General features: G+C 42.8%; 1 protein-coding gene across 1 annotated transcript in view; it reads right to left on the bottom strand.

Moving 5' to 3' along the window:
• The window catches only part of TRPC5 (transient receptor potential cation channel subfamily C member 5), a 276,342-nt gene that overhangs the window by 45,453 nt on the left and 216,949 nt on the right, over nucleotides 1-13,940 (bottom strand). The window contains exon 7 of the mRNA XM_040468429.1: nucleotides 9,570-9,892. Within this exon, the coding sequence (XP_040324363.1) occupies nucleotides 9,570-9,892 (323 nt within the window). The remainder of the gene's footprint in view (nucleotides 1-9,569; nucleotides 9,893-13,940) is intronic.

The raw sequence follows: 13,940 nt of genomic DNA, 5'->3' as shown, positions 1-13,940 counted from the left end.
CACTGGTAGGAAGTGGCAAAGGTAGGATTTTGAGCAGGCTCTTCTGACTCTGGAGCCCACATGCGTAACCACCATTCTCTATTACATAAGATGCTGCATGTAATGCACCCTGCACAGTGTTTGGCAGAAGCATTAAAAATGGCAGCTATTCGGGGCGCCTGGGTGGCTCAGTCGGTTAAGCTTCCGACTTCGGCTCAGGTCATGATCTCATGGTCCGTGAGTTCGAGCCCCGCGTCGGGCTCTGTGTTGACAGCTCAGAGCCTGGAGCCTGTTTCAGATTCTGTGTCTCCCTCTCTCTGACCCTCCCCCGTTCATGCTCTGTCTCTCTCTGTCTCAAAAATAAATAAACGTTAAAAAAAATTAAAAAAAAATGGCAGCTATTCGAATTATTTGCTCATATTCTCCATTAGCTTATGAGCTTCTTAAGGATAGAGGTGCCTCCTTAGTATCCTCATTGGCTGGCGCGTAGCAGTTGCTGAAAACACGTTTGTTGAATAAATCTGATAGAGATGACAGGAGAAGCGCACAACTAAGGAAAGTACAGATAATTGGTATCATCCTGTGATAAGAGTAGCAGGAAGGCTATGAACTTAAAATAGTGGGGAAAAGAGGACACAGTCAATAACAACCTTTAAAATCTGGCCAGAACATAAAGAAGAGCCTTTGATGGGGGCTGAGTTCAATCCATGCAAATAAGATGGGATAAGAAGGGCTGAATGGTAGGTAGAGAAATCATCACTGATTAAGTAGTAATAACCACAAATAAATGGAGTGGGTCTACAAGGAGGTCCCAAGTGACCTTCCGGGTCGTGGCTCTGTCTTATCGCTTTGCTTGTATTCATGATTATTGCAACTTGACGCAACAAATTTTATGTAACTTTACAAAACCAGTCTTCTACTGTGCCCCTGGATACAAGCACAGACTACAGCTTGTATGCCTGGATTGAAATCCTGACTCTGCCACTTACCGTCTATATGACTGCAGGCAGCCTGTCTAACTGCTTTGCACCCTCATTTCTCTGTCTGTAGAACGGGCAATAATGATAGTGCCTACCTCATAGCATGGTTGTGAGAATTAAATGAGTTAATCCATGTAAAGCTCATTTTGTACTAGTGCGTCGACCTAGCGCTCAGTATATATTACATATTTTTATGACTATTGTTAACCTTTACACTTCGTTCTTGTCTTTATAGATTGCCATTCATTTCCATACGTGGTTGTACATGGATGTAGTCATAGTGTGTAAAATTTTTGTGTTTTTAAAAACTACACATTTGGGGTACGGCACTTTTGGTGGATATCCAGAGTCTTTGGGTGTATCGTTTTAATAGCTGCCCATATTCCACCCAGTGAATATCAAGCCTGTCTGACATTTTAATCCATGCTTTGGATAAGAAGAGATGGCAAGTTTCTAAGATCCTCAGATGACACAAGACTGGGAAGGATAGCTAATAGATGGGATGACAGGATCAAGATTCAGAAAGGTTTCAACAGCGTGGAGCAATGGGCTGGAACTAACAAGATGAAATTTGATAGGGATCAATATAGAGCTTTGCTCTTAGGCCAAGTGCCCAAATTCAGGATGAGGGATGTAGGAGAAATGCCAAGGATTTTCTTTCTGACAGCAAGCTAAAAATGGATCAGCAGAGTGACACTGTGCTAAGTGCTTTGCATGTATTGTAATCCTTGATTCTCAGATACTTCAGTATGGCCAGATACTTCAGCCATATGAGGGGGGAAGTGCCAAAGTCAATCTTCTAGAATCGAGGATAGGGTAGGCATGTTGAACATCGTTATGTCTTAGGCCTCTGTGGTAGGTGCAAGGTTTACTAAAGTGGGGGGGTCTGGTGGGTGAAAGAGACAACAAATGACTCACACACAACAGCTTATATTGTCACGGAAATGTGCTTAGAATGCCATGGGGAACAAACACAGAAGGAGCCTGTAACTGAGAGTGGGGTTGGAATGGGTAAGAAGAGACATAAAAGACCAGGTAATTTTTCATCAGAGGCTTGAAAGATGGGTAAGAGTTTTCCAGGCTGGCCAGGTAGGGATGGGCATTCCAGGCAGGTGGAATGGTGTGGGATGTGCAAAGACCCATGGGGCCAAGACGTCCTCCTATAGTTGGGGAGAACAGGATGTTGACTCTGGGGAAGACGAGAGAGAGGCTGGAGAGTTGGGGTCCAGAGTACCAAGGCCCTGCGAGATGTGGTAAAGAGGTGGGTTTTACACTTGAGAAGATTCCACTATGGGGCAGGCACGAAGCTGGGTGGTGACAAGATGAGACTGGTATTTAGAAAAAAAACTTCTGTGAGACAGGTGTGAAATTGTTTGGAGGAAAAAGAAGACTGGAGGCAAGGAGACCAGTGCTGTGTGTGTATCTCTGTGTATATATTTATATATATATAAAGGATGAATTCAAGAGATACTTAGGAAGTACAACAGATAGGGCTGAGTGAGAGCCTGGATGTGTCGTGTGAGGAAGATGTTAAGTCATAGATGATTCCTAGGATTCGGACTGGTGTCATTTAATAAGATGAGGGATTGAAGGGGAAATAAGTTTGGGGTGAGGATATGGAGATAATGGAATTCACTTTGGGACATTTTGTGTTTTGCGAGGCCCGTAACACAGCCATGTGTGTTCAGAAGGCATCTGGAATTGAGGGCTGGAACCTCAGAAGGAGACATAGGACCTGCGAGTTAGCTCCCGCCACTTCTACCCTTTTTCTCTCACAAGTCCCATGCCCTCAGAATGATGATGCCTTCCCAATCACTACTCTCAACAGTAAATGAAGGCCAGGGGTTCCCAGGATGGAATACTAGGCTTTAACTGCCAATAGTCTTGTCATGTATTTATCAGCAAGGACAATGAGGTCCTCTTGAACCGTGTTCCCTGGGGAAAATATCTGTTCTTTTTCTTTTTAAGCCAAAGAATAGCAAAGGCATCTCTGGAGAATCAGAAGAAAAGGGTGACAGTAAGCTTATGGCATAATTTATGTCAGGTATACAAATGAGTTCGCGTTCTCTTTCTCTAAAAGTTGAGTTTTTCCCTACACTGACCAAGTAGTATGTATTTTAACAGGTATTATAAATGCCCGAGTTGAGGTATTTAAAAGAAAACAACGCTGAGTCAGACCTCTATGGAGGAAACAAATTGATACCTACAGGAAAAGTTGAGGTAACATTACTGCTGATTTGGCCCTAGTATGACAATGCTTCTTCATACCCAATGCCCCAAGGTATAATTTTTGTGTATACCAGGTGCCCATTCTTGTCAATTGTCCCTGCTGGGCAAGGGATGGGAACAAAATGTCAGTTGGCAACCGGGGTGTTAATAATGACTACAAACTTGCAAGAAGGCATTTCATAAACTTCTTCAGCAGAGTTCACATTGAAAGGGTAATTGGCAGGGGACCTGGCCTCCTGGAAGGCACCTTGCATTCAGATGTTCAATCCTGTTAAACCCTTTGATGTGAACACATGCAGTCTCCTGGTGCTCAAGCTACTACAGAATTGCTCTTTATATTGAAAACAGGTTGATGCGAGTTCTGCCTCTAGAGTAATGCAGGAGAGGAAGCAGGTCCTAGTCAAGAGGCACTAGCAAGGTGACCAGTTGTCATTATACACTCCTGGTTGGCTTAACCAAAACAGCACCATCTTCTTGTCAACCCATTTTGGCCTCTTTTCCCTTTCACATGAGTCTGATTTCCCTAGCCGAGATTTTTCCCTTTCTGAGGAGAGAGGCAGGAGGTGTAGCCTAATGGAGGGGGATTGGTGGGTGCTGCAAAAGGGGCATTGGAGTGAGCCAACATTTTTCAAACTCTGTTCATTGGTACATCGTCCTGGCCAATGCATTTGGGGAAATCTTTCCCTACATCGTGTATCCAAAATGAAATGTCTCTGCGAAGACCTGCAGTGAAGAAACCTTTGAAAGTTTGTCCTAGCATTTCCAAGCTCATTGGATCATATATCCTTTTCTATTATGTCTGGTCTGTTAACATCCCTGTGAACTATGGTGTTTTGTAACCGATTTTAGGAAATGCTGCTAGAAACAAATAATAGGGGTAATCTACATAGCATTGTTTTTTCCCCTCTCTACTGGTGCAAACTTGGGTGCAAAGAAACTCTTTTTTTCCCCCTGGCTTTTGTTATTGAGCACATTTCTAGAATGTCTGAGTTCACTGAACTGCCTTAGTTTATAGGGTTAAAGAGAAAAATGTATCATACTTTAATGACTAAAAACCTCTCATGACCTTGGAGTCATCACTGTGAACACCAGTGGTAATGAGTGGCACTTTCCAGAACTGGGGTTTGAGGTGGACAAGTTAGAGGACACTGAGTCTTGGGTAAGCCCAAGACCTCTCCTGGAACCTAACATATTTCCTGTCACGTGCCTATTTTCTTCTCGTCTGTTTCTCCTGACAATGATCTGTCAGAAAAATAAAAGCTATTCTGGAGGCTTGAAGGTCCTAAAGAAATAGATGTTGAGTTTATAAAGAAAAGGTATAGGAATTCCATGCGTCTGGAGGCAGTGGACATGGACAGGATCCTGAGCTGTCTCTTGCATCCCAAGTGGGAAAGGGAGACATTTCTGATCAGTGCTCAGTGCCCTTTGGCCCACCTGAAACCTTAAATTAATCTCAGAAGGCGAATTGATTCGAATCTTGCCCTCAGCCTGTTGCCTTTCTAGCTTGCTCCTGTGAAAGGGGTGCAGTTGTCACTGGGAGGTGCACACAGGCTTTTACCATAAGCCCAGTCTATGCTTTTCTTGGGCTACGGCACAGAGAACTTGTCCCTGCCAGCATTTCAGCTTTTATTCCACACTGTGTGGACTCAGGCAATCTTGTTGGTTCTTATGAAGCATTCCCAATTAATATTACTTGAAGGGTGGGTTTACTTGCCTTCTGTCTTACAATACTAGGTAGGAGAAACACTCCCCAGATATAATGTCCATTCCCACAGTACAATCAGATAAAAGGGATGCAACCACTTTGCATAGAGCCTGTTCAAACATACCCATTCTACAAACTTTTACCTTAATTCCATCCACTCTTGTGTTCCTACCTCTAGTCTCTATTAGGATTTCAATGACAGGCTTTGGTTTCATAATACTAGGTAGTGGAAGTTTTCCCCAGCCAGACATCAGGTCCATTCCCACAAAAACATCTAGGTAAAGGAGACACAATGTTTTTTACATAAAGCCTGCTCAAACATTCCATCTTTCATGATCCTATCAACCCTTACATTTTTATTTTTTTTTTTTTTCACTTCTTTTTAAGTAAGCTCTATGCCTGACGTAGGGCTTGAACTCATGACTCTGTGATTGAGAGTTATGAGCTCCACTGACTGAGCCAGCCAGCTGCCCTACCCTTACATATTTATATTGTCTCAATCCATTGTAGCCTGAGTCAAGGCTTCACCAGTGGGTTTTGGTACCAGCATTAGGAGGATTTCTGTATTAATGGGGCCTGGAAACTTCTCTTTTCCACCCTCTGACCATTTTACCCACTCTTGAGCCAAGGGACCCTGGGCCTTTTGTCAATCTTTAGCTTGACTAATCTGCCCAAACCCTGCCCCAAATGGTTGGTGGTCAGGTTTCTCATTGTAATTTTTGCCCTCTGGCTTTTTAAAATTCTCCAAACTGGGATAAATAGAGTAGACTTATTTGGGGCCCTTTAATTTGGGGGGACCATCACAGAGTTCCTTTGGCCCTCCCAGCCTTTGATAGTGCTGTATTAAAATCTTTAACCCTATCAATGTCTGTCTTATTCATCTCATTTCTTAATAACCATCTAAGGGTTTCCATCCTGTGGGATGAGCCCTGGGACTCCTCTGTTTCCTCTTTCTTTTGTTCCTACCAATATTTGCTTTATTCACCTCATTCCTTAAAAACTGTTTAAAAGCTTCCACCTTTGTGGCCTCTCCCTATTCTCTTGTTAATTAACCTAATGTTTTTGTTAAGACCCATGAGGGAAAGCTGAGACCGTAAATTGGCAAAGGCTTCCCAGACTGTGTTTTGGTTTTGCAGCAGTAAGGTTATATGTGGGGCCCATGTGAAAGAGACCCCTTAACCACAGCATTTACCATGACCCAGGTAATGGGCATATATATTCAGTAGGCAAATATCACAGTCATCTTAAGCTCAGTTCCACATAGCTTGTGTATGAAGCATGTTAGTGGCTTCATCTGGGGTATTCCACTTGACATTCATAGGGGGAGTTGAGAAGTCCCCCTTCTCAGGGTAAACAGACCCTACAGTGACTTTTATCCAGTTAACCAGGCTGGTCGTTCCCTTTAGGAATAACCCCCTGTGTATCTGGATCACATATATACATCTGTGATTGTTCAGTCGTGAACTGTGGGTCCTATATCAACCCAAACATGCCCTTCCACTCACTCCACAGTATTGAAAACCAAAGACGCAGCCCCTAAATTAGTTACTCTCATAATGTATTTTAGCAAAGGTTCTTCAGGAAATTGATGATACTGATCTACGAAATGAAAAAAAATTCTTTATAGTCTCTGGTTTCAATAGTTTCTTGATTTTGCCCTCCCCCACACTGACTACTTTTTTGGTGACCAGAGGTCTTATAGGGGCCTTCTGTTGTTCCTGTACAATTTTTACCTTCAGGGCTGGCTCTGAGGCTAGTGACCCAAACTCGGATTGACCTAAATCTGAGCTTGGTTTAGCATCAAGGCCCAACCCAGCACTTTTCTTTTACTTTCATTGTAGCTATTATGGATAATAACCGAGGGATTGTATGTTTAGCATAGTTCTTCTAATTTTGCATTCCCTTATATATCCGATGAGCTAACTCCTTCTTAAGAGTTGGGTTTATTACTGAAGCGGTTTAGAACAAGTCTCCCCAAAGTATGCCATTTTGGCATCTGAGCTGTTTTGAGCGGAAGGCAATCAAGACCCGGAAGGCTCAAGAGAAACTTTTGCCCCTCTTTTAACTACCTAGAAGAATTTAAATTGGAATTTTACCAGAGATAAATTTTATCTGAGTGATCCTTCTGTATGGGAGGGCAAACAACTGCCAAACATCTACTCTTCTTACTGTCCTGTGAATCACCCTTTGAAACCCCAGGCCTCTATCCCATTCCTTAGCTCGGGATGCCATATATACTTCCTTTTTCCTTTCTGTCTTTGAACTTCTCATGTATGTGGGGTTTCTGTACATACGAAATTAAATTTGATTTTCTCCTATTAATCCATCTCATGTCAATTTAATTTTAGACCAGCCAGAAGAACCTTTGGAGGGTAGAAAAAAAAACTTCATCTCGAACACTATCATTTCTAAATTCCATTGCTGACTTTTACCTTGAGTAACTGACCGCAGCACAGCTGAAGTTTCACACTGTGGGTGACTAGGTAGCTATCCAGGGATCAAAGGCTCATCATCTCCTGCCCTTTTATCTTTTCTTTTCTTTTTTTAAGTTTATTTATTTATTTTGAGAGACAGAGTGAATGGGGGAGGGGCAGAGAGAGAGAGGGAGAGAGAGAATCCCAAGCAAGCTCCACACTGTCAGTGCAGAGCTTGACACGGGGCTCGATCCCATGAACCATGAGATCATGACCTGAGCTGAAATCAAGAGTCAGACGCCTAACAGACTGAACCACCCAGCACCCCTAGATTTATAGGGTCTTCTATATAGGGTCTTCTGCAAATGGAAGCAAGCAATGGGCTTTTGACACTTTTCTCTTAAAACAAAAGCTTTCATCATGATTCATTGTTAAAAATTCCACAATATGGAGAAATTTAGAAAATAGTTAAGCAAAACTAAGTATGCAGAAATCCCCTGTGATCCCACAGTCACATTTTTAGATGTCTCTTTGTCTTTTCCTCTACATGCTCTCTCCCTAGCTGACATCACATCAAACAAACCAATTTCATGACCCGTGACTTTTATCTTTTCTTTTCCCTAATAACGTGTTTCCATGATTCAGGGGTCTTTTAGCAAATTCCATTTCTCTTATGCCAACTAAGAGCTTCTGAACCCAATGTATGGGTGTGGGGAGAATTTCCCCGCACATCACAAATTCTCCCATCAACAGCTGGGTGTCCTATAATCCAACCCAATTCTGACACTACTGGGAGATAATCTTAAATTCTACGGATTAAGATCTCAGTCCCACAAGACTGCCCCTTTATCCCCCACGTTAAATGTCAGTCGCAAGTTCGGGTTGTTACCTGTGCTTCTGACTGACCGGTTATAGACTAGGTACTCCCACAACCTTCTTTTTTGGGTTCAATTAATTTGCTAGCGTGGCTACAGAACTCAAGCATTTCAATTACTAGATTATTGGCTTATTCTAAAAGGATACAACCCAGGAGCAGGCGGATGGAAGAGATGCATATAGAACAAAGTAGGGGGACAGGGTGCAGAGCTTCCATGTCCTCTCCAGGTGCACCATTGTCCCCGAATGTCCATGTGGTCACCAACCTGGCAGCTCTCCAAAACCTGTCCTTTTGGGTTTTGGGGGGAGGCTTCATTACCCAGCCATGATAGATTAAATTCATTGGCCACTGGTTGGGGCGCCTGGGTGGCGCAGTCGGTTAAGCGTCCGACTTCAGCCAGGTCACGATCTCGCACTCCGTGAGTTCGAGCCCCGCGTCGGGCTCTGGGCTGATGGCTCAGAGCCTGGAGCCTGTTTCCGATTCTGAGTCTCCCTCTCTCTCTGCCCCTCTCCCGTTCATGCTCTGTCTCTCTCTGTCCCAAAAATAAATAAACGTTGAAAAAAAAAATTAAAAAAAAAAAAAAAATAAATTCATTGGCCACTGGTGACTGAACTCAATCTTCAGCTCTTCTCCTTTCCCCGGTGGTTGAGGGGTCGGACCCAATGTTTGAACCCTCTAGTTGCAAGGTTGATTCCCCTGGCAACCAGCTTCCATCCTTAGGTGGAGGTCAAAAGTCACTTCTTTAACATAAGAAAAGACACCCTTGTTCTCGCTCTCAGCCCTTAGGAAATTCCAAGGCTTTTGGGAGCTCTGTGCCAGAAATATGTATTTCTGATTTCTTATTATGAATATTTCTTATTCATATACAATCCCCAATATTTCTTATTTCTTATTATGAATCACCATATCCCAGGATGCATTAAGATATTTCTGATCTTTCCTTTTCCTTTGTTCTTGATTCAGAATAATTAAGTTAGCTTTGGTAATCACATGTTCAGAGGAATAGCCTTGCTCTTTCATTTCCTTGGTTAGCGATGCTCTTTTGAATGAGGAATTATTTATCCCCTTCCCATCAATTCCTTTAAAAATATGAGATACTACCAAAATAATTCAAAACTAACTCTTTAGATGAGTTCCTGAGAGCCCGTGTGTGTGTGTGTGTGTGTGTGTGTGTGTGTGTGTGTGTCGCTTTCCTCCCTTACCTAACTGCTTCCTCTCCGAGGCCTCTATATCCAGAGAAGGCCCTCTCTCTACCTCAGACCCTTTGGGTTGATCCCTGAGTGAGCTTTGTGTGCACTGTCAAAAGGTAGTGACAAAGCTGTGGACTGAAAATGGAGCAAAGAAGGAGAAAGCAGAAAAAGGAAAAAGAGACGGGGGGGTCTTACGTGGAGAAGGCATTATTCTGTTTCTCACATCGGATTCCCTTGCAGTTGTTTGGTTCATCGATCGCTCTGGTCTCATAGTAAAAGTAAAGCTGGTTCAGTCCGTTGGCAAAAGCCAGCAGTACCAGGCAGTAGATAAAGAGGAATTTGAGGATATCAAGCAGCATGCGCCCCAAAGAGATCTGCAGAGGCCCCAAGTGGGAGTTGGCTGTGAACAGGGATATGAGACGCAACGAACTTAAAATGTTGGATATTGCAAACAGTGCTTCCGCAATCAGAGTCGGGTGCCACATTTCCCATTCTTCCCTTGGACGAGAACCATTATACTGAAAGAAACAAGTGCACAAGATGAGAGGTACAGTGAGCATTTTCAACTTTTCCCTCTTTTCTCCTGTTTGCACCTAAATAAAGCCACCAAGGTAAGCATCAAACATTCATTTACACAACAGACCCCATGCATGGCACTATTTGTCTCCTCCCCCCAATCAATATATGATGCTAATAACTCTTTTCCTCCCACTCTCATCCAAATATATTCCCTGAATATACACAGAGAAAAATGAAGTCTGGAGCCATCATCTGGAGTAACCACCTGTGGTTTATCAACAGACATTTTCTAACTAAAAGTTTACCAGATTGTTGAGGAGTGTCACTGGAACAGAGCCATTGATTGGCATGCCCAAGGTAGTGGGGACGAATTACTCTTCTTCTTAATGAGATTTCAAATCAGATTTGCCTCCCCAATCCCCCATTTTCTTCTGAGCACCACGGACAACCTGTAGTCACTGAAGGGCAAGGGACAGGTTCAGCCTCCTCAGTGTGCAATGTTCTTCCTGAGTTTTTGCTGACTTGTAGTCTGGGACTGCTAGAGCAATCTTAGAGGGTCATTATTCAGTTTCCTGTGGAATCTCAGCAGCCTGTAATGTATTTCATACTATCACCAATAGCATGTCAACCTTCCAGGTAGTGAATTTAGTACTGCTCCACACGGTGATGTATGCATGTATTTGTTCCTTTGACAGCCCTACAAGCTTGTTCAAGTTCTAGTGCAAATGAAGAACCCGGGGGCTGAAGGAGGGGAAAAAGCCAGTGTTTCTGGCATTGGTTGCCCATTTTTCAGCCCTGTCCTGGACTTCTAGCTCCTGGAACATTGGAAATAGTTTTATAGAAAGATGGCTTGGTTGTGAGACCCGAGGTCCAAATGGGGCTTTGTCAACTTAAAACTGCCTGTATCTCTCAACTTCACCATAGAATGAGGATAATATCTACTCTTAATCACCGCACACGTTTGTGGTTATGTATCCATATGTAAGAGTGTGTGTATTCCATAAGGAGAGATGTTATGGAAATATAAGAATTTGCTTATTAACTTTCCCAAGACAGAAGTAGATTTTGCCTGGAATTCAATCTGAAGCATATTGCCTTGAGCTCTCATCTAAATATCACAATTTCTTAGGACTAGATGTAAACAACTTCTCTGAGAAAATGTTGCATTTGGGGGCCAAATTATATTGTTAGCATTTCTAAAATGTGCTTCAGTTCCAACAACTGACAAAACCGGTGTTGTTAGCATCGTTTGCGTGCTTCCAATATTCTTCACTGTCAGAGGAGTTTGGAGAAACCCTGCCACACTTGTGCTTCTGTTTCCGATGAACTTTAGGTGGCTAATCCGCTTCATACACTATGGGCCAAATCTTGTATCTCTGCATTTTCCCTTCCGAAGACAAACAAACAAAAACACCCCCCATTGGCTGCGTCGTCGTGAGGGGTGGGCATTGCCATGTCTGTTTTACAAGTGGAGGAGCTGAGGTCCAGATAGGCAGAGGGACGTTGTCTCTACTAAATGTTCCCTCAAATGTTGGTTGATATCACAGCACATATGCTAGATAGGCCTTTAAAAGTTTTGAGCTATACATGAGAGATGGAGACTGCTGATAACGAAACAGACCTATGTTGTAAAACTGGAAATTATCAACTGGAGCACGCACAGCTCATTATTCAGGACTTTCTCCCTCCACAATCACAACTGTAAGCACAGGGAAGTCTGCTGCCCATGGGACAGTGCGTCTGGATTTGCAGCACATTCAGAAATGTGAAAAGTGATCCTGATGGCAAATCTATGTTTTGCATATACATCTTTGGAGGCAGATATTACAGAATATGATAGCAGGGACTAAACTTGGAGCTCATTTAGCATAAAGGTTGAGCTCATTTAGTATAAAGGTCAGCAAACTTTTTCTGTCAAGGGTGAGATACTAGCCATTTTTGGCTTGGTGGGCTATATGGTCCCTGTCACAACTACTCAACTCTTCCCTGTAGAACTCATAGGGAGTAAGTGAATAAATGGATATGGCAGCAGGCCAAATCTGGCCTGCAGACCATAGTTTGATGGCCCCTGGACTAACACAAATGGTTTTCAAATTGTGTTCCTTGAAGCCTGAAGGTTCAGTAGAGGCAACTGGTAGCCACTGTGGGAGCCTTAGAGGGGGCCTGGAAGATTGCGTCCTCCATCGGAATTCAGTCTTTGAGCTCTTCAGTACATTGAAGTTCTGAATAAGTTTTAGCTTCAAGATGTGATTTCATGGAAAAAATGAAAAGGCTGAGAGCCACTGATCTAGTCCAATCTACTTATTTTTCAGAGGCAGAATCTCAGGTTCAGAGAGGTGTAAGGATGGCCTATGGTAACCCAGCTTGTGTCAGAGCAGGGATTACATTCAGGTTTCCCGCTTCTTGGGTTAGTGACTAGGAGGCAAGTGATTTTTCTTATATTCTTTGAGATAGAATGCAGATTGAAAATTGACCTCCATGTCTTTCACATCGGTGTACATCACACTCTGTGAATTCAAAAGCAAACTATGAAGGAAGCCAGCCTGATGTGGGGATTTAACAATAATAAGGATGGAGTCGGGGATTGTCTTCAGCCAAGCACTGGTTGAAGAAAGGACCACAACTCAATGGCTGTCAAAGTTTGGATTTAGTTTGAACATATGCAAGTAAGGTAGTGGTGGGAGAAATGCAGGTGGAACCATCTTAGAAGACAAAAGGACAATTATTTTCCATTTGTAGGGTTATCTGGGGGCAATGAGGGCCACTCTTATGTGTATTTATTCCTTTTGAGTGCTTTCATATGTGTCTTTTCATTTCTGTTGCAGACCACGTGTGGTGGAGTACATGTATCATTGACAATTGTTTTTGCTCTAATAAAGGATCTTCTCTGAGGTCAGCTTATCCCATGGCATTTCTGTACTGCCTTAGTACCATAGTGATCTGAAGTGTTTCAAGTAGCCTTGCGACCAGCTTTTGAGGCTTTACCTCATAGAGGTTGTCTCAGCCTACTTGGAGAAGTTCATCTCAGACTAGTGTGCCTCTGTGGGTGAGTGGACCAGACTGAGCATTTGCAATTTCTCATTGCAGATCCAAATCTGCATGTGGCATGTCATGCTTTGTCAATTCTCTTTTTTCTTGGGAAGACATCCAACTTCTTGGTAAACGTCTCCCTTGGGTTAAGTGTTTGTCAGTTGAGGGGCATTTAGTCAGCTGAGTATAGCTGATTTATCTTTACACGCTGTGGTGGGGAGGTTCTCACTCCTGGGAATCTTTGCCAGTGAAACTGGACAGGTTATAAAATGATCTAATGTCGGGCATCTACAGACACATTTTTACATCCCTAAGAGAAATCTTTTTCTTGATCGTTTATTCTAAACTTTCCTGTTCAAACAAAAGCAACCAATTTCTAGATTGATAATCTATTGCCCCTCCAGCGTATAAATACCACTTCCAAAGGAAGAGACTTTTTTTGAAGCAAACAGTGTTACTTAGTCAGCAAAGTTCCAGAATGACATGGATTTCATCCAGGCACATTAACCAGAGATTCAAACATTTTCCTCACCAGCTTTTTCTTGTAAGGAAGTTGCAAGTCTGTGTTAAGCGATCACCACAAGTATAAGGCATACTCTTAGGATTCTTTCAAAAATGTTTCATGACTGCATTCAATATTCATGCTCCACGTAACTAACTCCCAAGGTCTTAAAATTTATGCAATATGCATATTAGGGATATAAAAATAAGTTGTTGGAGATTTGGGGGACAGCCATATTCCCATTCTAAAACTCCTTAATGTGGGATTTAGTGCCAAAAAGCATGACTGACTAGACAATCTCGGAGACTGAATTGTCAGCTTTTCCCCATGCTGGAGAAGTTCAACTCAGGGTAGGAGCACAGCCATTCTATTACCTAATGAGCACCAAATCTGAACTCAGAGCCTGTGACTACCCAGTGTGAGATGCTGGACATGAAGCTATTTTTCAGGATAATGTAGGCTGTACATTGTGTGGGAAAAGCATAAAGGTTGTGTGTGTGTGTGTGTGTGTGTGT

Source organism: Herpailurus yagouaroundi, unplaced genomic scaffold (genome assembly GCF_014898765.1).
Source record: "Herpailurus yagouaroundi ecotype Mexico unplaced genomic scaffold, PumYag 67700, whole genome shotgun sequence".
In the NCBI taxonomy this organism is placed as follows: domain Eukaryota; kingdom Metazoa; phylum Chordata; class Mammalia; order Carnivora; family Felidae; genus Herpailurus; species Herpailurus yagouaroundi.
This window is presented reverse-complemented; position numbering and strand designations above follow the sequence as displayed.